Source organism: Monopterus albus, unplaced genomic scaffold, assembly GCF_001952655.1.
Source record: "Monopterus albus unplaced genomic scaffold, M_albus_1.0 scaffold192.1, whole genome shotgun sequence".
NCBI lineage: Eukaryota > Metazoa > Chordata > Actinopteri > Synbranchiformes > Synbranchidae > Monopterus > Monopterus albus.
This window is the reverse complement of record NW_018128072.1, coordinates 503,204-527,259: the sequence shown is the minus strand read 5'-3', so window position 1 is coordinate 527,259 and position 24,056 is coordinate 503,204. Positions and strand designations below refer to the sequence as shown.

The following is a 24,056-nucleotide window of genomic DNA, read 5'->3' as shown; positions in this document are numbered from 1 at the left end:
GGTGTTTTTTTTAGCAAACTCCATGCGGACTTTCATGTGTCTTGAACTGAGGTAGAGGCTTTTGTCGGGCCACTCTGCCATAAAGCCCCGACTGGTGGAGGGCTGCAGTGATGGTTGACTTTCTTTGACTTTCTACAACTTTCTCCCATCTCCCGACTGCATCTCTGGAGCTCAGCCACAGTCATCTTTGGGTTCTTCTGTACCTCTCTCACCGAGGCTCTTCTCCCCCGATAGCTCAGTTTGGCCGGATGGCCAGCTCTAGGAAGGGTTCTGGTCGTCCTAAACGTCTTCCATTTAAGGATTATGGAGGCCACTGTGCTCTTAGGAACCTTAAGTGCAGCAGAAATTTTTTTGTAACCTTGGCCAGATCTGTGCCTTGCCACAATTCTGTCTCTGAGCTCTTCAGGCAGTTCCTTTGACCTCATGATTCTCATTTGCTCTGACATGCACTGTGAGCTGTAGGGTCTTATATAGACAGGTGTGTGGCTTTTCCTAATCACGTCCAATCAGTATAATCAAACACAGCTGGACTCAAATGAAGGTGTAGAACCATCTCTGGGATGATCAGAAGAAATGGACAGCACCTAAGTTAAATATACGAGTGTCACAGCAAAGGGTCTGAATACTTATGACCATGTGATATTTCAGTTTTTCTTTTTTAATAAATCTGCAAAAATGTCAAACATTCTGTGTTTTTCTGTCAATATGGGGTGCTGTGTGTACATTAATGAGGAAAAAAATGAACTTAAATGATTTTAGCATATGGCTGCAATATAACAAAGAGTGAAAAATTTAAGGGGGTCTGAATACTTTCCGTACCCACCGTATGCCTTTTAAATTACATAGTCTTATTTTAATCACAGATAAAAGGAGCAAACAATATATTTGAATTATATGTGTCAGGACAGACGTGACAACTAACCCTAACTGTCCCTTAAGCTATCTAAATCTGTCTCTTAATCTAGCTCAGGGTTTTCCTTCTTTCTTCAGGAGTCTTAAACATCCCAATATCCTTCAGTGTCTGGGACAGTGCAGTGAGAGCATCCCATTCCTCCTGGTTATGGAGTTTTGTCAGCTGGTAAGAAATCAAAAGTTGGGATAAAGTACAATGAAACATAAAGGGCCGTATCATCATCATTTCACAAACTGTGTGAGGTTAAATTGAACACAGTTCTACCATATGCAATCCACAAATTGTTTGCCATCTTTGAAGTTTTATTTAATGTCATGTTGCTTTAAAAACACTCATCATCATCAAGTGCTAATTGCCAGATTGTCTTTATTACAAACAAATGCTGTTAAATGGCAGATATGCTGGTTTAGTTGCACAAAAATGTAAGATATTTTTTATTGAACCTTTAGTTTCTTTACTTATTGATTTGCTGTAATTTGATGTGAGTACCTTTGCATATTATTTCCTGCAGAACAGATAAATTATTATAATTGTAGATGTTCCCCTGCTGCTTTTTTGGTTCACTGATTGAAAACACCTAAAAGGGACATATGTACTGCAGAGGTCAAAATATCCTCTTTGCCTATATGGTGTTGCTGCAGGGTTTACCTCTGTTTTAGGAGAAGGGCACTTGACTTACCGACTTGGCACACAAACTGCCTTTAGTTCATCTTCTACCCAAGTTCACATACATTTCAGTTCTTGAATTGCTGTTGTGTCATGCAACAAGGGTGACCTGAAGCGATATCTGCGAGCCCAACGCAAGTCAGATGGGATGACTCCAGACCTGCCAACCCAGGATTTGTTGACTCTTCAGAGAATGGCTTTTGAGATCACCTCAGGCCTTCTGCATCTCCATGAAAACAATTACATCCACAGGTCAGTCATGATTTCACCTCCATGTGTTATCAGGATTAAAGCACAAGACTGTGTGTCTCAGACAATTAGAGACAAATAGAGTGTGAATCTCTTCTGAGTGTGGCTAAGTTTTGGAGGTTGTCTTGTTTTCACTGCAGTGATCTGGCTTTAAGAAACTGCCTGCTGACCTCAGACCTCACTGTTAGGATAGGCGACTATGGCCTCTCACATAGTCATTATAAGGTACGCAGATGTATGCTTATGAACCACAAAGATAGTGTTTTGTCATTACATTCTTGTCTAGGTGAAAGTCTGAAACAATGTTTTTGTAAATTTATTACAGTACACAAATGATTATGTTTTTTGCAGGAGGACTATTACCTAACTCCAGACAAGCTATGGATCCCACTTCGCTGGATCGCTCCAGAGCTGTTGGAGGAATACAGAGGCTCTCTCATAGTTACTGACCAAACCAAGACCAGCAACGTGTGGTATGTGTTAAAATGATCACAGCTGTTTATATATAATGCTGTTGTAATATCAGAATTGACAAGGCTGGCTTGTGTGGTTAATGTATGATCATGCTCTGTTACTTGGTGTCTGTCTTAGTACTGTATATATTGTGTATCAGTATTTATTCTAGTTGCTAATGTCATTAGTTTTCTTAATCAGCTATTAAATCAGCATCAGACTACACCTACTTAACGAATATGAGTAAAAGACCAGTAGTGCTTTAGTTGATCATTGATGCCTCAGTGGGGAAAAGTGAGCCTTAAACCCCTTAATGTCTATGCACTTGAAATTATTTTAAGAATGAAATGTTCAGAATACTGAAAGTACTTAAACTGTTAGTATGCTGTGTGCGGATAATCTGAAATGTTCTTTGAGTTTTGTTTGCAGGGTCAGTTAAAGTTTGAATTTACCTTTAAAAATAAGTGTAACCTCAGTTCTGCTGAAGCAGTCTTGGGGTCCACCAGTTTGTCAGCAGTCTTTGTGCTTTAGTCAGGCTCAGTAAGGCCAGAGGGAGTGATGAAAAAAAAAACAGGCCAAACTGCAGTGAACCCTCAGGCTTGGATGTTACAAATTCCACTTAAATGTGTTTTGTTGAATGAACCACCAAGAAAACATCCTGGGAACAAAACCAACAAGCAGAATTAGAGTACTCTATGCTCTCACAGAAGAAATAATGGCTTAAAATTTAAGAAATCAATGTAAAACTAATGACATAACTGACAGAACATTTTTTCATCTGTTTTTTTTTTATATTATGCTTCTTAGTCTTGTCTGTATACAAAGGGTGTTACTGTAAAAGCATTACATAACAAAAACTAAGACGTTTGTGAAGAACAGTTTCTCACCTTCTCTGCATCTTTTGTTCTCACAGGTCCCTGGGGGTGGTGATATGGGAACTGTTTGAGTTTGGCTCTCAGCCCCACAGACACCTGAGTGACGAAGAGGTGCTGACCTTCGTTATTAGGGAGAGACAGATCACACTGGCCCAGCCCAGACTCAAACTCTCCCATGCAGACTATTGGTAAGTCTACTCATCCACCAAGTACATTCTGGAGAAATGATAATTATGTTAATGGAAAGTAATAATGCTCTAATTATGTCATTCAAAACTTAACTCCTTTGTTTGGTCTTTCTTGTCTGTAGGTACGAGATCATGCAGTCCTGCTGGCTTCCTCCATCTCAACGCCCTTCTGTAGCTGAGATATTCCTCCTCCTCTCGTCCCTCCTGGCCGCTGAGCGAGGAATGGCAAGGGGGAGTGTCAGAGAAGAAAATGAAGAGGATGTGGAGTATGAAGAGGGCAGAGGAAGGAGAGGGGAGAGTGAGGAGTCATTTGAAAGACGCTGGGACTTACTCCGTCCACCTGCCTTTCAGACTGCAGCAAACGAGCGGCCAAGGGAGAGAGAGTATGGCAGGGAGCACAGAGACAACTCCTACCCCCTGCTGGACGCTGTGGGGAACTGTATCACCCCGTCCTCGTCAGAACTGGATGACATCTTAACAGTCACAGAAACTAGCAAAGGTTTGAACTTTGAGTATTTCTGGGAGAAAGCTCATGCCAGACGAGGCTACAAACCTCTTCCTCCTCCTCAGCCAATCCCTACTGTCAACAATAACCACAGACAATCTTTAGACACTCCCACTGTGGTCCCTGTTATAAGCGCTCGCAGTCCCTCCCTTGCCAGTGAGTACTACATCAGATTAGAGGAGCACACCCCCCAAGATAAGTCACCAACTCTAAAGGAGAAGGCACAGTCCTTTTTCTGTTCTGACTCAATTTGCCCCGGAGATGTGGAGTTAGTGGAGATTCGTAGTGGGATGTTGGGAAAAGAGCGAGTCCCTTATTGTTCCTCTGACAAGTGTGGAAAGGGCCTCCAGACCGTCAGATCCACTGAGATTCAGCTCCAGGTGCCCAACACAGGTGTAGCAGAGTTCAGAGACACTTCGAGCAGAGTGACTGACTTCTCTGTAGTCGATTTAGGGGATGATGATGAAGATGAGAAGAAAATGAGCAGTGAGGCAGATAAAAAATCATCTATGAGTTCTCAAGCTCCAGTCCTCCCTCCTAAGCCTCGCTCTATGTCCATGTCATCAGCCAACCACCTTCACTCACGCCCCCTCCCTGCCCCTCCGCTTGAATATAGAGGACTGCCTCACTACACCGTCATTGGAAAAATTGAGACAGACCCACATCACATGAGCAGCTGCCCACCTTCTACCTTTGATCATTTGGGGCTCCATCGCTCCCGACAGACTCTGCCCCCATCCCCTTCTTTATCTCCATCCCTTCCCCCATCAAGCCATCCAGTTTACCCCCAGCCTTCTCAAATGTGTCCTCCTCCTCTTCCTCCCCACTCCAAACCACAAAGAAGCTGCCCAAACTACAACACAACCGACACATACTCAAGGTACAGTAAGCCGCAGATACAGAGATCCAATAGAGACCCACTATCCTGTGACTTGTCTGACAGAGACGGCGGTACCAGGCATGCAGCAACATTGCACAACTCCAAGGAGACTTCTCATTCACGTGTAAAAGACTTTGACTCCCCTGTTCGTCGAGAAAACCCTTTGCGCCCTATTTATCGCAATTTACCCCGCCTTCAGGCCACAAACTCCCAGATTGAGAGGCAGTCATCATCCAGTCCCACCTACTCAGATGAGGATGACTCTCCCTTCATGTCCCCTGAGAGATTCATTGGTGTTACTACTGTCACTCACTCCAGTTTATCTGAAGATGCAGACCCAGATACTGCAGAGCTCTTCTCCAGGGGCATGAAAAGGACTCAGTCACGCCTTGACACCATCCTGCCTGCCATCTGGAAGGAAGATGCTGAACTTCAGACAGAGCGTGTGGCCGCAGCCAAAAAATCCCCCATGCATCTGTTTCTGACAGAGATATCTACTGTGACAGAGTCTAATAAGCCCAAGTCAGAGGCATCATGGGAGGGACAAAAGAAGGAGAAAAGAGATGGAGAAAGATGGGGTAACTATGTGCTGCCCCACAGAGGGATGCGCCGCTCCCGGTCGCTGATCACAGAGCTGGGTTCAGTAGGACAGTCATGGGGACCAGAGAAACATATCAACACGACAGGAGTTGAGAAGGACAATACAGTCACTAAAGACTCATTCCCGAGGGAACTTTTTCTCACAGAGATCAACACAGGAGGAATAAGCATGGATGTAGAGGGGGGATCAGAAAGTGACCCAGTAAAATACCTTTATCCTGCGGGACCCAGATTGAGGCCCTATGTCTGTACTCCAGGCATTCCCTCATATACTGAGGCTGAGGAGACTTACTCAAAGGGTATACGGAGGTCCCGCTCCCTCCTCTCTGAGATCACCATTGGGAAACAGGAATTTGAACTACAGCATACTGAAAAGGATCTACAGAGAAGTGAAATGACCAGGGAAGAGTTCCTGAAGGAGATCCAATCAGCAGAGACCTTTCTGACTGAAATCATATCAAGACAAACTGCTTCAGCAGATTCTTCTTATTCCCCTACTCCACTGTCACCTGAATACGAGTCTATATGCATTGACCCAAACTCTGCTCAGACCATCAGATTTCAGTCAGAGAGTTCCATACGAGCATCCAATGAAGGCAGTGATACACAAACTGAGGCTATCTATGCCCAGGTGACCAAACGTGCTAAAAAGAGTGAGATAAAGGTTTCCATGAGACCTGAGATCCCAGTCCTTCACATAGGATCAAACAAACAACCTTTCAAACTGGACGCCCAAGGAAATAATGCTGACCACTGCAATTCTGGTGAGTTTGTGTTTTCTGAAATCATGCCCAAAAATGGTTTACTACACAACCAGACACTTGCATGTCAGACAGAGGAGGAGGAGTGTGCAGATGGCCCTGCCTTACCTGCCAGAGGAGAGCAAACAGATCTCTCAGAGGAATCTCCTGTTGAATCCACTGAGAGTGTTAAAGAATCCAACACTGTGAGCAAATCACTCTTTATAAATGAAACTGATACTCAAAAGCCTGTTGCTATAAGGAATGGTGAGATAATGAAAGAAGACCTGCAGGCAGCTAGTCCTGAGAGACAGGATCAAACATGTGGAGAGACTGATACCCAATCATATGATCTTGAGAAAGAAAAAAGCCACACTGTAGTGGACTCTGAAAACATCCCAGCTGCTGATTCCAAGAACTTTAAAAATATGGGTTCTCAAAATGACAATGAAAGCTTAGCAGAGATGAAAAGAGAACATTTACTAGGACACAGTGGTCATATTGTCCAAAAGGCAGCCACTCCTGCCGTTACTCCAACCACTCCAGACTGGGACCCGTCCTCTGATGCTTCACTTGTCACCCCCACGGACTCAGCCCTGTCATCTATGACTTCCAGCTCAGCCGACTGCCTCACACCTAGCGACTCATGGGTGGGAGGAGGAGTGGGAAGTGGTGGGTGGCGGGCTCTGGGAAATGATATACCACATCGAGACTCTGCCTATTTCTCAGACAGTGACTGGGAGGGGGAAGGGATGAACAGAAGGAGCAGTGATGGAGTTACTGCTTCCAGGCCAAGCAGTGGTCGAGGAGTGGAAAGGGGAACACTGACAGGGATAGAAGAAAAAACTGAGGAGGAGGGAGAGATGGGAGAAAAGAGCCCTTTAAGAAAAGGTCTACAGATGTTAGATAAAAAAGGTAAAACTGGGGAAATGACGACTGTTGTGGTGTGTGAGGAGAAGGTTATAACATATCAAAATGCTCCTGAAAATGACATCTCCCATTTAGATGACGAGAAAGATCATCTAAGCAAAGGACTGGGCTCAACACAGGGAGATGATTCTGGCATTTTTCACAATGAAAGCAAAAACTCAGCACTGCTGTGCAATGATCCCCCTGTCAAGGACTGCATTGACTTCATTGATAAGTTGTTCTCAAAATTAGATGATGAGCCACTGAAAGGGCTCCCACACAGCAGTGGGTATGCAATACACAGCCATTACACAAATGGCATCATCTCTCAAATAACAGATTGCAGATACCAGGGATCTGCAGAGAACAACTTAAATCTACATTCCAGGAACCTGGCTGAGACAAATACTTTGATTGAGTCTGTATCTGGCAGCCAGTCAAAGGAATGCATTTTAAGACCAAGCATCAGAGATTACACAAATATTACACAACCAGATATTAGTCTTTCTGCACTGAATTCTCTCAAATGTGAAAATGATACAGTGAAAACTGTGGCACCATCCCAAGTTGACAAAAGAGAGTCTAGATTAGCTAACCGGTACAGCATCCACATCCCTGATGCCACATTTAGAGATGAAATGCTGTCAGTAGTTGAACCAAGTGATGATGAGAAGTGTGTCAATGATAAAGTGAGTGGACTGGCATGTCCTTCTTGGGCAGAGGAGGGTGATAATGAGCCTAAGAGATGTAAAGAGAGGCCTTGCTTAGACCACAATGAGCTGGGCCTGAGAAACCTCCACTGCACAGATGGCAGCGAGGACAGAAGGATCACAACAGAGACGGAGAAACAGCTGGCTGCTGCAGAGTTGAGTTACGCCATGAAGGAAAAGTTGTCTCTGAGAGTAGCCGAAGGTGGGATGGAATCTGCTAACGATGGAGATGAAGAGTCCTGTGAGGGACTGGATGTGAAAACTAAAGAGTTATGGAGTGCTCTGGAGGAGGATGAAGAAATACCTGGTGTGGTTAGAGGAGAGTTTGACTGCCACCGTTTTTTACTGTCAAAGGATTTGCACTTGTGGCCTGATGAAAATGACCAGTGGGCCTCTCCAGAGAAGAGATGCCAAAATACTGAACTAAGATCTGAATTTTTCTCTGGGTTCAGTAATAAGGCGTGGGAGGTGGGGGAGCGGCTTGTTGTGGGTCAGGAGTTTTGGGAGACTGAAGAAAATGATGAACTTGCAGGAAGTGAGCCTCACCCTGCTTTCTTGGAGGGCAGTGAAGAAACATGGAACCATGAAGCACTAGGAGTAACTGGTAAACTAACTGTGATAGAAAGCTTGGACTCTAAGGATAACCAACAGACTGCCCAAGTAGTAGACATGCAACAGGAGGAAAACATTGAGAACTTAGGAGAAACAGACAGTTTTAACAGTGAGCCAAAACAAGAAATCACAGATATCGAAGTAGAGAATATAGAAAACCCAGAGCAGGAGACCCTGGAGCAAGGAGACAGGCGGATTTCATTATGCACAGAGACAATCCTGGACAGGCAAGGTCAACTAGATTCCACAGAGACAGAAGAGAATCAAAATTTTAACAGATGGCCTCAGAATCACCTCTGTAGGATCCAAAAGGAGAAGCAGATATCAGCTGAACAGGCTGACAATGAAGCAGGCTTTAATTCAGAGAACTACTTTGGTCACACTCTAGAGAATAAAAGCTCAGCTATATCTGTTTGCATTACTGAAGCTCCTCATGTGAACTCTTCAGACCTGGAAAATGTTGAATCAGGCTTAGATTCAGAGGCTGAAAAGAGACCATGGTTTTCTAGGCAATGTACAGATGAAAGAATAAGCATTATGAATGCAGGCGAGGATCACAGAGACATGTCTCCTCCATCAAATCCCATTTCTTCTTCCACTGACCTTGATGTACAGGAGGAAACTGATCAATCATATCCACAGGTAGACAGCTTCAGCTCAGTAGATTTTCCAAGTCCTCCACCGAGTATAGACCTTGATGTGCACGATGATAAACTGGAGAGTTTAGACGACTCTTTTCCTAGTCCACCGCCATCTGTTATAGAAGCAGAGGAGTTTATTAGTCACATCAATCTAGATGACTTTATTGCTAGCTCTGAGACAGAGCCGTATATTTCCTCAACACACAACATAGATGTCTCAGAGCCACCCCTACAAGAATCATCCCCTGCTGCAGCTCAGAGTAAAGGGATATCAGCCAATCTGAACCTCCCCTCTGTGCATATAACACAGCACAATGAGAATAACCTAGCATCCAGCATAGAAAGTCAGGACGAATATAATAACCTGACCCAGAAAACATCATCTGCCCCCCCGTCCTCTCCCCAAGTTCCCCTCAACAATCTCCCAGAATTACTGATTTCTGAATGGAAAAATTTGGATGAGGAGCCCCTGGAGGACTTTGAAAAACTGGAACAACTGTGCTGCATATCTGGCGATGAGGAGGACACCCTAGGGGACCTTTTCTTGGGGAACCTCGAGCTCCTGGAGTCTTTGAAGAAAACACATGATCAGAAAGGAATCAGTGCTGCTGATACAGTCCAGAACATATGTAGCTCCTCTCCTTCAGAGGGGATGATTTTGAAAGAGGATTTGGTCAGCAATAAATCTGATGAACTGGTAGAGTCAGCACTACCCGTGATCCTGGATTCCCAAGATAGATTGTCACCTCAAAAGGAGAGGAACGACACACTAAGATCATCAGGCCAAACATCTGATGTCAAAGACCAGGGATCGCTTTCTAAGATGACAGCAAAGAATGGCCTCATGATGCAGGTGAGTATGTCTTTTGTCATAAGAGTAAACATGACTTTTTATCTCACCTTTCTGACTTTATTCACCCCTTGTTATTGTTTCGTGTTGTTGTTTCAGGTGTGTGAGGAGAGGCTACAGTTCTCCCTCAGTGAAAATGTGAAAACAAATGTGCTTTGGGGGGCAACTGTGAAAGACACAGTTACACTCCGGCCCTGGGGAGAACAAGTAATAGACAGCAGCAATGACCTGGTGACGGTGAAGGAACAAAAAGATGATGAAAGGTAAGAAGGCTTAACTTGGAAATCCGATCTGAATAACATATCAGAGTTTGTTGTAAAGCATCCTCCAGTTAACAGAATATTTACCTCTAGTGCTAAGTCATTTTTTTCATTTTCTTGTAATGTACAAGATCAAAATGTATAAGCACAAGATAAAAAAAAACTGTGTCTTTAGGGGCAAATAAAAATATCAGTTTTATGGCAATACAGTGAAGGTGAATGGATTTTCATTTGTGGTAAAATAAACAGCAGTATCTCTTTCACCAAAACACACTGGGACAAGTTTTCATCGGGCCTGTTAATGAAAACTGTGCGCGGTAACGCCTACTTGGTTTCTGGAAAGAGAAGTTACTTTTGTAATTTTTAATGTTTTTGTTTTATGTTGTGATCACCACAAATGAAATCCCATTAAATCCCACGCCACACCGGGGTGGCAGCAGAAGCAGTTGAGACAAATCCCAAAAAAAAAAGGTAAATAAAAACAGAACACCACATTACTGTATCTGTATGGCTAGATTCCACACAGGGTAAGTGAAAAAATGATAGTTTGTGATTTTGGTGAACCGACCGTTTAAGTTAATTTAAATTGTGAATTTAATGTGTTAATATTTGCTTGATTAATTAGCTCAATTGATTTGTGTGTTTGTGCAGCCAAGAGGAGCGTGGCCCCAGTGTTCAGCCCCATATCGACTCTGATGAAACTAAACCTGAGCTACTCACTGTGATTGAACAACCTGAGGCTGCAACACCTCAGCCCACTGCAAACCAGGCAATGAAAGGTACTGTTGTGTTGCTGGTGTTGGTTTATGCCGTCATGATTGAGATAATCAAATGCACATGTTCATTGTATGGTCTTTTATCACACAGCAATATGTCTGACGGATGTCTAACATGCATAGTACATCTTAGTAACCTATAGCTTTGCATGAGTGGTTAATTTCATTTCAGTTTATTTGTATAGCGCCAATTCACAGCAACAATTGTCTCAAGGCATAATCAGGTCTACACCGTACACTATTATAAAGAAAACCCAATAAATCCCCTTTGAGCAAGCACTCAGTGACAGTGGGGAGGAAAAACTCCCTTTAACTGAAGAAACCCTGTCAGACCCCAGCTCTTGGTGGGCGGCCTTCTGCCTCGACCGGCTGGGGTGAGTGGATAGAGGAGAGACAAAAGAAGAAAAGCAGTGCCATGAAATATAAGAAGACATGACATAACATCAGTTTATTTGTATAGCGCCAATTCACAGCAACAATTGTCTCAAGGCATAATCAGGTCTACACCGTACACTATTATAAAGAAAACCCAATAAATCCCCTTTGAGCAAGCACTCAGTGACAGTGGGGAGGAAAAACTCCCTTTAACTGAAGAAACCCTGTCAGACCCCAGCTCTTGGTGGGCGGCCTTCTGCCTCGACCGGCTGGGGTGAGTGGATAGAGGAGAGACAAAAGAAGAAAAGCAGTGCCATGAAATATAAGAAGACATGACATAACATCTAAGTACCTTTCTACCCTCCATCACTGTCCTACTAGGCTTATAATACTATGCAATAATATACAGTATCCACAATATACAGGCTGTATGCACAGTATCCACAGGTAGACAGCTTCAGCTCAGTAGATTTTCCAAGTCCTCCACCGAGTATAGACCTTGATGTGCACGATGATAAACTGGAGAGTTTAGACGACTCTTTTCCTAGTCCACCGCCATCTGTTATAGAAGCAGAGGAGTTTATTAGTCACATCAATCTAGATGATTTTATTGCTAGCTCTGAGACAGAGCCGTATATTTCCTCAACACACAACATAGATGTCTCAGAGCCACCCCTACAAGAATCATCCCCTGCTGCAGCTCAGAGTAAAGGGATATCAGCCAATCTGAACCTCCCCTCTGTGCATATAACACAGCACAATGAGAATAACCTAGCATCCAGCATAGAAAGTCAGGACGAATATAATAACCTGACCCAGAAAACATCATCTGCCCCCCCGTCCTCTCCCCAAGTTCCCCTCAACAATCTCCCAGAATTACTGATTTCTGAATGGAAAAATTTGGATGAGGAGCCCCTGGAGGACTTTGAAAAACTGGAACAACTGTGCTGCATATCTGGCGATGAGGAGGACACCCTAGGGGACCTTTTCTTGGGGAACCTCGAGCTCCTGGAGTCTTTGAAGAAAACACATGATCAGAAAGGAATCAGTGCTGCTGATACAGTCCAGAACATATGTAGCTCCTCTCCTTCAGAGGGGATGATTTTGAAAGAGGATTTGGTCAGCAATAAATCTGATGATCTGGTAGAGTCAGCACTACCCGTGATCCTGGATTCCCAAGATAGATTGTCACCTCAAAAGGAGAGGAACGACACACTAAGATCATCAGGCCAAACATCTGATGTCAAAGACCAGGGATCGCTTTCTAAGATGACAGCAAAGAATGGCCTCATGATGCAGGTGAGTATGTCTTTTGTCATAAGAGTAAACATGACTTTTTATCTCACCTTTCTGACTTTATTCACCCCTTGTTATTGTTTCGTGTTGTTGTTTCAGGTGTGTGAGGAGAGGCTACAGTTCTCCCTCAGTGAAAATGTGAAAACAAATGTGCTTTGGGGGGCAACTGTGAAAGACACAGTTACACTCCGGCCCTGGGGAGAACAAGTAATAGACAGCAGCAATGACCTGGTGACGGTGAAGGAACAAAAAGATGATGAAAGGTAAGAAGGCTTAACTTGGAAATCCGATCTGAATAACATATCAGAGTTTGTTGTAAAGCATCCTCCAGTTAACAGAATATTTACCTCTAGTGCTAAGTCATTTTTTTCATTTTCTTGTAATGTACAAGATCAAAATGTATAAGCACAAGATAAAAAAAAACTGTGTCTTTAGGGGCAAATAAAAATATCAGTTTTATGGCAATACAGTGAAGGTGAATGGATTTTCATTTGTGGTAAAATAAACAGCAGTATCTCTTTCACCAAAACACACTGGGACAAGTTTTCATCGGGCCTGTTAATGAAAACTGTGCGCGGTAACGCCTACTTGGTTTCTGGAAAGAGAAGTTACTTTTGTAATTTTTAATGTTTTTGTTTTATGTTGTGATCACCACAAATGAAATCCCATTAAATCCCACGCCACACCGGGGTGGCAGCAGAAGCAGTTGAGACAAATCCCAAAAAAAAAAGGTAAATAAAAACAGAACACCACATTACTGTATCTGTATGGCTAGATTCCACACAGGGTAAGTGAAAAAATGATAGTTTGTGATTTTGGTGAACCGACCGTTTAAGTTAATTTAAATTGTGAATTTAATGTGTTAATATTTGCTTGATTAATTAGCTCAATTGATTTGTGTGTTTGTGCAGCCAAGAGGAGCGTGGCCCCAGTGTTCAGCCCCATATCGACTCTGATGAAACTAAACCTGAGCTACTCACTGTGATTGAACAACCTGAGGCTGCAACACCTCAGCCCACTGCAAACCAGGCAATGAAAGGTACTGTTGTGTTGCTGGTGTTGGTTTATGCCGTCATGATTGAGATAATCAAATGCACATGTTCATTGTATGGTCTTTTATCACACAGCAATATGTCTGACGGATGTCTAACATGCATAGTACATCTTAGTAACCTATAGCTTTGCATGAGTGGTTAATTTCATTTCAGTTTATTTGTATAGCGCCAATTCACAGCAACAATTGTCTCAAGGCATAATCAGGTCTACACCGTACACTATTATAAAGAAAACCCAATAAATCCCCTTTGAGCAAGCACTCAGTGACAGTGGGGAGGAAAAACTCCCTTTAACTGAAGAAACCCTGTCAGACCCCAGCTCTTGGTGGGCGGCCTTCTGCCTCGACCGGCTGGGGTGAGTGGATAGAGGAGAGACAAAAGAAGAAAAGCAGTGCCATGAAATATAAGAAGACATGACATAACATCTAAGTACCTTTCTACCCTCCATCACTGTCCTACTAGGCTTATAATACTATGCAATAATATACAGTATCCACAATATACAGGCTGTATGCACAGTACACATACATATACAGTACATATATATGCACACATGTACAGTATATATATAGTGCATACAACACACATACGCAACAATATACACTACAATATATAATACTGAGTATTATATATGTGTACACTATACATGCACACACACACACACCATTTACATACATAACAATATACAGTAATCCAATACTATTCCATATAACACACAATTAAATGTGCCAAAGAGAGCATTCATATGGAAGCTCAGTACACAAGGTAAATGATGTTTACTGTACTGTACTCATGTATGTTTACTTGAGGAACCAAGTTCCTCAAGCATTATTATGTGCTTTTGTGTTTCTTTTGCCATTAATTAGTGTTCCTTTGTCACTTAATCTTAAACAAACCCCCACCAGTCATCTAACCAATGCTGAACCAAAACCTAACTTTAAGATATATTGTGCTAAATAAATAAGATAAATTAATTAGGGTCTTAGTTGACTCATCAGTGGCAGTATTGTGGAGAACAGTAAACAGACTTCAGTAAAAGAGTTTTAATAATAGACAGTACAACAGTGAGAGACAGCAGTGTTTTTATTGTGTTTTTAAAACAGTACACATACAACAAACAGATGCATGCATAATTAAGTAAAAATCCTTAATCTAAAAAGGAAAAGAAAAGCATGAAAGATAAAATAGTGGATAACAATATATAGTGGATAATAAATAGTGAATAACCATCTGCAGTAGGTCGACAGACTTTCATCTATATTCTTACTGGGAGGAGGTAAACAAATTAACAGTTGTAATGGTAACATGATATATGAAAGGTAACCATGTTTTTTAAATTTGCCTTCCTGTCCTTGCAATGAAGATGTATTTGTTCTACTTCTAACAGATATTTATTCAGTTTTTTTCAAATCTAATTGTACAAGTATATATTGTTGCTTGCTTCACCTTAGGTGACAGGTGGGACTCCTGTCAGATATTCCTTATGTCTAAATCTTCTCCCTCACCTCACTTTCACAGCAAAATTAGCTCGTCTATCTCTCGCCCTCCCTCCTCTTGCGCTGACTCTTCCCCTCACTCCCACTGGTAAAGGGGGATTTGGAGATGGAGCGATTGGAAGTCGAATCGGAAGGCGGAGAGGTCTGTCACTGGGGAGTGACCCTGATGATGATGAGGAGGATGAGCAGGAGGATGAAAGCTCCCGGAGGGTGATCGTCGTCACAGAAACGGACGTGGACAAACGTGTCGGGCTGAGGAGTCTGCTGAAGTCCCCCAGGGAACCGATGGACAGGGAGAAGGACAGAGGACGAAATGTGTCCTTTTTTGATGATGTCACCATTTATCTTTTTGATCAGGTATTTCCCACACATTCATACATAATTAACAAATAAAAGAAAGTCACTTTCGGCTTTTCCCGTTTAGGGGTCGCCACAGCGAATCGTCACACTGACGACTCGCATGTTGGCATTTGGCACGTGTTTTATGCTGGATGCCCTTCCTGACACAACCCTGATTTGAACCTGGGGCGAACCTGAGGCGATCTGTTAATTATGTCCGTCCCTGGTAGGCTAGTGGTTAAGGCGCAGCGCTCTTTGCTGCTTATTGAACCTCAGAGCGTGAATCCTACTGACTCATGTGAACTCCTGACTTCTTCTGTAGCACAACCAGAAGGTCACAATTTCCACTTACCCCGTGAAATGTACACGTACATCCATTTACACAATGGATTGGCATGAAATTTTGTACGGACAGGGTTAACAAATGATGAATCCTACTGATGCTGATAATCCTCTGACCTCTCCTTTAGTGCCACCAAGGCTGATTTTTTTTAATTTTATTAAAGTGTCTCAACTAATATTGCATGGCTCTTTGCTGCTGCGCCTTAACCACTAGCCTACCAGGGACGGACATAATTAACAGATCATGATATATATTATAAAGGGAGGCCTGACTATTCTTTTTCATTGCAACAGGAAACTCCAACCAATGAGTTAAGCTCTTCAGCACCCACTAGTCCGGCTGCAATGTCTGTCAAAAGCACCAAGTTGGATTTGCACGGTAGGTTCATAAACATCTCACACCACACGAGCGGCATGGCTTTAGCTGGTCCATAACAACTAACTAACATTATTGAACCTCAGAGCGTGAATCCTACTGACTCATGTGAACTCCTGACTTCTTCTGTAGCACAACCAGAAGGTCACAATTTCCACTTACCCCGTGAAATGTACACGTACATCCATTTACACAATGGATTGGCATGAAATTTTGTACGGACAGGGTTAACAAATGATGAATCCTACTGATGCTGATAATCCTCTGACCTCTCCTTTAGTGCCACCAAGGCTGATTTTTTTTAAATTTTATTAAAGTGTCTCAACTAATATTGCATGGCTTGCCATTAAATTTGGTGCAGCCATCGAAGCACCCATCAGGAAGAATTGTAACAATTTCAATTATTCACTGACTTTTCATCTTGTGCCGTAATCAGATCAGAATTTCAGTTTGTCTATACTACTTTGGTTTATGAATAAAAACCTGCAAAATGAATAGCTTTCCCATTAGCTTCAGCTCTACTTTGTTTTTTGTGCTAATTTTCTCATATTAGCAGGCTAACACGATCAATTTAGATGGTGAACATGGTAAACAATATACCTGCTTAGCGTCAACATGTAAGCATTGCCACTGTGAGCATGTTAGTATTAGGAAAGCACCAGTGTTCAAATGCAGTAATATAGAGTCCCTAGCATGGCTGAAAACCTTTAGTTTTGTTGGACTATAAAGATAATGCACATCAATCTTAAATATGTATCTTCCTATTCATGTATTTTTACTCAGTCCCCACCTTAAGCTGCAGAATGACGTAATAAAATCTGACAGCCTCTAACTCATTTCCATCCACTGAAATGGAAAACCCTCAATTCTCCCATCTCCATTCCTAATATGCAGCCAGGATTAATCTTCTATAATTATCCCCCTCGACACTGTGACATGTGGATCTGAGCAGGGACATAAATCCTCTGCTCAACAATACAGGCCTAAGCTGTGTTTCCCAACACTTTTTCATTTGCTCTTTTGACTTCCGCTCTCCATCTTGTACACTCATCACCTCATTTGACAGAATAATGAAGTTTAGGCTCAGACTTTCCTTTGGGCTCCACACATACACAAATGTAGGAACGCCAAAATTAGATGCTTTCATTTGCAGCCTTAAGAGCTGAGACTTCAAGGTCTTGAAAGAAAAGACTGTTTTCCCTTTGAAATGTGGTTATTTTTAACTGAAAACCATTTTGTATTTCTTCAGATCGATTATATTAATAGATATAGATTACTAGTTTGTTCCTGCCATTGTGTGACTAATGTCTTACTGTTTATACCAGTCATAGACAGAAATATTGGGCTCCTGGGATATGTAAAAGGTTCACCACCCGTACTAGATGGGAGCAAAACCTCCATGCTGAAAGAGACACAGAATGATGGCTGTGGTCATTTGTGGTCATTTTGTGTTTCTTTCAGAGACATTCTGCAGGTGAACCAAAACCCTGATGTATTGTTTTTGATTTACAAACATCACCAGAACGTAATTATTTACTGGAGATTAGATTCTGATTAAAAATGCTTCACTAATTTTACAGTATTTTGATGAAGTATTGCTGTAGCTTCAGTATGCTGTGCAGCAGTAATATGAAAATTGTTCAGTAATCATCCATGGTCAGGTCAGGCAGATTAGACCTAAATTTCAATGTGCATGACAAACAGACCACTTTAACTCAAATATGAACACATTTAACAGGGCATACAAATTAATAAGAATGAGCAATGAACCCACTGAGATTGCTGGCCGACAGACAAACATTTATACTGTATGTAAGTGTGGGAATGAGAAACACTATACATTAAACAAAATTAACTGTAATAGTTTAATGTGCAATATTACATGACAGTGTGTGACTTAAGGGCAGAATTTTTACTGAATAACGCATATGGAACTACAAGCTTCACCATAAATCTTGATGATTTGGTTCTGACCAACAACCACACCCACAGCATGAAGGTAAGTCAACGCTTCCCCTTGTGCTGGAGGAATGCAACATCACGACACAGATCACAAACAAGACAGAAACTAAAGCAGTATGAAGATTTCAACTCATTAATAATATGTTTCTGAAAATCACTTAATGACAAAATGGAGGTAAAATGAAATTATTATACATTATCATCATCATCAGCCATTATACATCATCGAGACTGGGTCTTCACATCATATTTGATTGTGCTTTTCTCTCTGTCAGGGCCAAACATCAAAGGCAAAGAATCAAAAAATAAAGCGGATTTATCAATTAAGACAAGGTCACCTGTGGGGGCCAGTCCAGTGACATCATCTCGCTTCACTGTCAGCCCTGCTGATGACCCCCACTCGGTGTGATGTTACACCTCATCATGGGAACCTTTAGAGTAGACTGTCTTGGACTGGCCAGTGAATTAACCCCAACAACCAGCCATTCACCCAGAGGCTATTTTTTTATTGAATAGGCAACTGAAAGAATGAGACTCCCGGTCTAAAAGATGGACACATTCCAGGTTTTACCAGCGACAGGATTTTGTATGGCACCCCCCCCTGCCACTGTTTACAGAGTTTATTCGTAGCCTTCAGCTACAAAAGTCTTTGGGAACGGCAGCATATGCTAGAAGAAGAGGAGCCCGGAGCTCTTTAAAGTCTGAAACTGATTTGACAGCTATGCAGTGGGAGTCGTGCTGTGTAACCAGCTTACTTTCTCTTTTTCTGCTTCATTCTGTTGTATTATTCTCCAGATATGTGGGGAATGCGCTTTGTTTAATCATTCATCTGTCTGTGTAAATGCTTGGATTCCAGTCTTCTCCTTATTGAATATGTTTTTCAATGCAGTCAGTCAGTTGTTCTTGTAGGCAGCAGTTTTGAACAGAAATTGCTTGACTCTTATATTTGAGAATACTCATTTACATTTGTACAAATATCATAATACAAGTGTATACAATATCATTTTAGAGCTGTTTACTTTTAGATGTATTCTTAGATTGCACGGAAAATGAAACGAGTTGTATTTCTTTATACTTTTAATTCTAAAAAGCATTCTCTTAAATTATTTATTATAGGCAATTTATTTCTTATATTGTTTTATTTATTCCATGCAATATTTTATTTATTTATTTATGAATTAATTTATTTGCCTTTGTGCAATTAACATATATAAACTTAGCTATGATTTGTTTGGGACAGAATGCATCTAGGTTATATCTTCTCTATGATCTTCATAACAAATGAATCAAAATATTTTCCCAAACGTCTTAATTGCTAAAAACAAATATTTTGTATAATTTTACTTGTTATTGTTAATATATGCCAATCTGTATCGAACTATGTCCTGTAATGTTTCTTTATTTTCCGATGTCTATGAATTTTTAGCTGTCTTGTCATTCTTTTACCTTGTTTAATGACAGTTAATGTAGCTTAGCATGAAAATTTGAAGCCTTTCATCAGTAAATAACTCCATTAGTTTGTGTATTTGTTAATTTATCTCATTTTCTACTAATAACAATCCATCATGCAGTCATGGTCAAAATAGTCAATTTGTTTAGTCTGTTTAAATGTTGGTTTAAAACCTGTATTGTTTAAAAATGGTTTTCAAGGGATAATGTACAAGGGGAAATAAAAATTACAAAATGTGAATATCTTATTGAACTGTTTCATGATAAAAAAAAAAAAGTAGCCTATTGTTTTGTAATCCTAAAGCGCTGTATTTAGGCCCATGATGTCTGGTGTATCCCCTTCTTCCGTGAAGACCGCTGGTTGACAACCACCGTTAAAAATCAAGAAGAAGAAGAACGTCCGACTACATTTCCCAGGAAGCTGTGTGGAGGTTTTACGTATTTAGTCTGCGACGAGCGATACGGCTGTACAACGGAGGTTGACTAGAAGGCATCCCATAAAATATTGTTTTGTCTTCATACAAGAGAAGTTTTAGCCTTCAAAAGGCGTTTTGCTTTGTTTTCTAGTCTGCAGGAGTTTTAACCCTCGAGGTAAGTTAATGTGATTTAGAAAGCGTTGAGTAACGTGACCCGGTTCCGTCTATCGAACGTTTGTTAACACTAGCTAACACTAGCTAACATGAACTGTGCATTAATGTAACAACCACTGTATTTGACAAACAGTTCTGTGGTGTATATATATGTTCAGTTTTTGTCTTTTTCACTGGGTATTTTGTGTTACATTTATTGATATTTGAGAGGTTGAAAAGAGACTCGACACGGGGAGTATATTGGTGTTAACTGAGTATTTGAAAACAACGTCAGTCATATAAATGTCAGTCAGATAAATCATATAAACGCTAAGTTGCATAGGTGTCTAAGGCTATACATAAAGATTCCTATTTGTGGTTGATTTAGCTTTTTATTAAATAATTAAATAAACGGTATAAGATACAAGTATGGCACATACATTTTACAAATAACAAGAACACAAAACAATGCCATTAAGTTTTTTTGCATTATTGTTCACATTTCAGTTATCCAGGATATCACAGAAATTAGTGGTTAGGAAATGTAAACATACATTTGTGCAACAAACATGTATGTTTTATGATCAGTTCCTCTTGAAATTATCTGAGAAGTTTTAGGTTATCTCTGTGCCCTCACACTTTGTGCCTCTGTTTGCAGATGTCTCTGGCAGATGAGCTCCTGGCTGACCTGGAGGAGGCTGGAGATGAGGGGGAGGATGGACTGTATCCAGAGGGGGAGGAGGGTGAGAGTGATGGAGAGGTGACTAAGGGAAGGATGGAGGGAGGGCTGGAGGATATCCCAGAGGAGATGGAGGTGGACTACAGTAAAGCTGAGAGTGTTGCGTCTATTGCCAAGCTCCGCAATAGCAAACAGGTGAGTTATATCATATGAGAGCTTTACACACATTGAGATTTTTAATAATACCTTTTGTCTGGTCATCCCTTTATAACCTTAATGTATGTTTTACAGTTTTCAGAAATCATGGACAAAATTTCAGGATATATTGGAAAGCAGCGCAAGAACTCAGATGGTGTGTATAACCCATTTAGGATCCTCTCCTGTAGCTGTCATTCCTACATTGTATATTAACATTTTACATTGTAAATGTTAGTTTCTGTCATGTTTTAGATGCTTCTCAGTACATTTAATTCAAGATGAAAGTTAACCAAGAATCAGAATAAATTTTGTTGGTTTTCAGTTTCAGGCCCAGTTGAAGCTGACCCAGAATACAGACTGATTGTAGCGGCCAATAATCTCACAGTGGAGATCGACAATGAGCTCAGTGTGTTGACTCTTCCTGGTAATATAATCAGAGTGTTGAGGACTTTGTTGTGTTCTGTATAACCCAAGTTGTTTTCTGCCTTGTTTTCAGATATCATTCACAAATTTACCAGGGACAAATACTCCAAGAGGTTTCCAGAGCTGGAGTCTCTGGTGCCAGATTCTCTAGATTACATCCGTACAGTCAAGGTGAGATGAGAAACTGAGATTTATTTATTTTTTTCCCCCAAAGAATGATGACTTAAGACTGTTATCATAAAGACATTTCATAAGAATTCTGATGATGTTTAAAATATAAGTGTTGCATTAACCTTTGCTGTCAGTGCTGATGATTTGTGGGGATTCAACCCCTTTTTCGCCACATTTTAAAATTTAAACTCGCTGCTTAGTCATCTTCCATTTCATTTTATTTAATTAGAACAGGTTGAAAATATTGTGCCTGATATTGCCTCGTGTGGATTGAACCTCATGTATCCTCGATTTTGTTTTTCTTACTAAGGAACTGGGGAACAATCTGGAGAAATGCAAGAACAATGAAACTCTGCAGCAAATCCTCACCAATGCCACCATTATGGTTGTCAGCGTCACAGCTTCAACCACACAGGGGTGAGGGATCTCTGGTTTATCAATTTGTGTCTCAAGTCCACTTGCCACAGTCTTCGTGGTTATCATCAGTACGTGTCTGTACAGTGAAAGTTGATTTTGTGCATTTCCATCGCTTTAGGTCACAGCTAAGTGAGGACGAACTGAAGCAGCTGGAGGAGGCATGTGACATGGCCCTGGAGCTGAACCAGTCTAAACACAGGATATATGAATATGTAGAGTCCAGAATGTCATTGATTGCTCCAAATCTGTCCATCATTGTCGGCGCCTCAACAGCTGCAAAGATCATGGGTGAGAGATGAATTGAGATACATTTTTGGTGCACTTACTTCAGGACTACACATTGAAGTTACAAATGTAGGTGGTCCTTGCAAAGTCATTTTTGACATCACTCTTATTTCCACACCCTCTTCCTCTTCATGGTTTCTCACATCTCTTCAGGTATTGCTGGCGGCCTCACTAATCTCTCAAAGATGCCGGCTTGCAACCTGATGCTGCTGGGAGCTCAGAGGAGAACCCTGTCGGGCTTCAGCAGCACCTCCCTGCTACCCCACACCGGCTTCATCTACCACTGTGATGTTGTGCAGACACTCCCACCTGTCAGTAAATATATTAATAGTATTCAGCCCCGCATTGCAGTGTTTCTGTTAGCTAACAGTTGTCTGCCATTTTTGTCTTCAGGATCTCAGGAGGAAAGCAGCTCGTCTGGTGGCTGCAAAATGCACTCTGGCTGCGCGAGTGGACAGTTTTCATGAGAGCTCGGATGGAAAGGTGAGAAGTGTTGCCAAATAAATCCAATATATACATGGGCTACATTTCATATAATATTTTAATAAAAGTTTTTCTTGACCTCATTTACATCTATGGAAGATCAACATTTTACACCTTACAGTCAAATGCAATCCAGCTCTACAAGTACAGCCTCAGACATTTTTACATATAGCTGGAATTACACCTCTGACACTAGATCATTTTTAAATAGTATATTTTAACATTTGGCCCTTGCACACAGCAATAGTGAAAAAGCTTAATCAAGTTCTGAATCTTGTGGCTTTAACCTTTTTTTGCGCAGGTTGGCTATGATCTAAAAGAAGAGATAGAAAGGAAGTTTGATAAATGGCAGGAGCCTCCACCAGTGAAGCAGGTCAAACCACTGCCGGCCCCGTTAGACGCACAAAGGAAGAAGAGAGGAGGAAGGAGGTACCAGCTATTTAAAGCATGGAGAGACATGGATGGATGGACAGGCCAGTTATTTAGGGGAGTGCAGTGTGGAAATACTCAAAGTACAAATTTTTTGATTTATGGCACGTTTAGATTTACTTTATTTGAAAGAATTTAAAAGAAGGTGACCGAGATCAAACTGGCCAGCATTTTTTTTTTTCCAGAGCAAAATGAAATGAAATGGTGTAACACCAGAACTGAGGAAGCAAAACAATATCACTGACAGAGCAGGATGTTGGAGATAACAAGAGGCTTACATAAGTTGCATAGCTGTGTGTAGAATACCACCACAAACTATTCACCAACTATTAATATATAGCATAACCAACAATGCTGCTTTTCTCTTTTTCCCAAGGTATCGAAAGATGAAGGAGCGTCTCGGGCTGACTGAGATTCGAAAACACGCCAACAGGATGACTTTTGCAGAGGTCAGTAGATATTTGCTCTGCTCCCTTTAGTTTTGTTTGTTTGTTGCAATGTTTTATTGTATTTAATGTATTATTTTATTGTGCCATTCTCATGTGATGATTCAGGTATCTTTACCGTTTACCTGTAACCCAGATTAGTCCTATCACATCTCATGCTGAAAGGGATTTTGTGCAGAATGTGCACAAAAGTAGTAAAAAAATGCACATATCAAATATACATGCAGTCACGGCTAAAAATATTGCCGCCACTGCATTTCTGTCAGATAACGCAGCACTTCTCCCAGAAAGTTGTTCCAATCACAAATTCATTGGTATTATGTTTAGTTCTGTTGTTTGTATTAAACAACAGAAAAAAATCTAATTTTATGTTGTTACAGATTGAAGACGATGCATATCAGGAGGATCTGGGCTTCAGTCTGGGTCAGCTAGGGAAGAG

The 24,056-nt window shown here is 41.3% G+C and overlaps 2 protein-coding genes across 3 annotated transcripts in view; both read left to right on the top strand.

Annotated features, from left to right (window-relative positions):
• The window catches only part of lmtk3 (lemur tyrosine kinase 3), a 24,380-nt gene extending 5,724 nt beyond the window's left edge, over positions 1 to 18,656 (top strand). For both annotated transcript variants that reach the window (XM_020617670.1, XM_020617669.1), the window contains exons 6-16: positions 991 to 1,078; positions 1,683 to 1,831; positions 1,969 to 2,053; positions 2,180 to 2,301; positions 3,195 to 3,344; positions 3,467 to 9,794; positions 9,891 to 10,054; positions 10,703 to 10,830; positions 15,072 to 15,406; positions 16,025 to 16,109; positions 18,344 to 18,656. In XM_020617670.1, the coding sequence (XP_020473326.1) occupies positions 991 to 1,078; positions 1,683 to 1,831; positions 1,969 to 2,053; positions 2,180 to 2,301; positions 3,195 to 3,344; positions 3,467 to 9,794; positions 9,891 to 10,054; positions 10,703 to 10,830; positions 15,072 to 15,406; positions 16,025 to 16,109; positions 18,344 to 18,477 (7,768 nt within the window). In that variant the 3' untranslated portion in view covers positions 18,478 to 18,656. The remainder of the gene's footprint in view (positions 1 to 990; positions 1,079 to 1,682; positions 1,832 to 1,968; positions 2,054 to 2,179; positions 2,302 to 3,194; positions 3,345 to 3,466; positions 9,795 to 9,890; positions 10,055 to 10,702; positions 10,831 to 15,071; positions 15,407 to 16,024; positions 16,110 to 18,343) is intronic.
• Positions 18,657 to 19,942: 1,286 nt separating this feature from the next.
• Positions 19,943 to 24,056, top strand: part of prpf31 (PRP31 pre-mRNA processing factor 31 homolog (yeast)) — a 4,927-nt gene continuing 813 nt past the window's right edge. The window contains exons 1-12 of the mRNA XM_020617598.1: positions 19,943 to 20,108; positions 20,745 to 20,960; positions 21,057 to 21,117; positions 21,286 to 21,369; positions 21,460 to 21,557; positions 21,868 to 21,974; positions 22,093 to 22,262; positions 22,413 to 22,570; positions 22,653 to 22,742; positions 23,044 to 23,171; positions 23,548 to 23,620; positions 23,998 to 24,056. The exon at positions 23,998 to 24,056 is cut by the window's right edge and continues 70 nt beyond it. Coding sequence (XP_020473254.1) covers positions 20,745 to 20,960; positions 21,057 to 21,117; positions 21,286 to 21,369; positions 21,460 to 21,557; positions 21,868 to 21,974; positions 22,093 to 22,262; positions 22,413 to 22,570; positions 22,653 to 22,742; positions 23,044 to 23,171; positions 23,548 to 23,620; positions 23,998 to 24,056 — 1,244 coding nt within the window. The 5' untranslated portion in view covers positions 19,943 to 20,108. The remainder of the gene's footprint in view (positions 20,109 to 20,744; positions 20,961 to 21,056; positions 21,118 to 21,285; positions 21,370 to 21,459; positions 21,558 to 21,867; positions 21,975 to 22,092; positions 22,263 to 22,412; positions 22,571 to 22,652; positions 22,743 to 23,043; positions 23,172 to 23,547; positions 23,621 to 23,997) is intronic.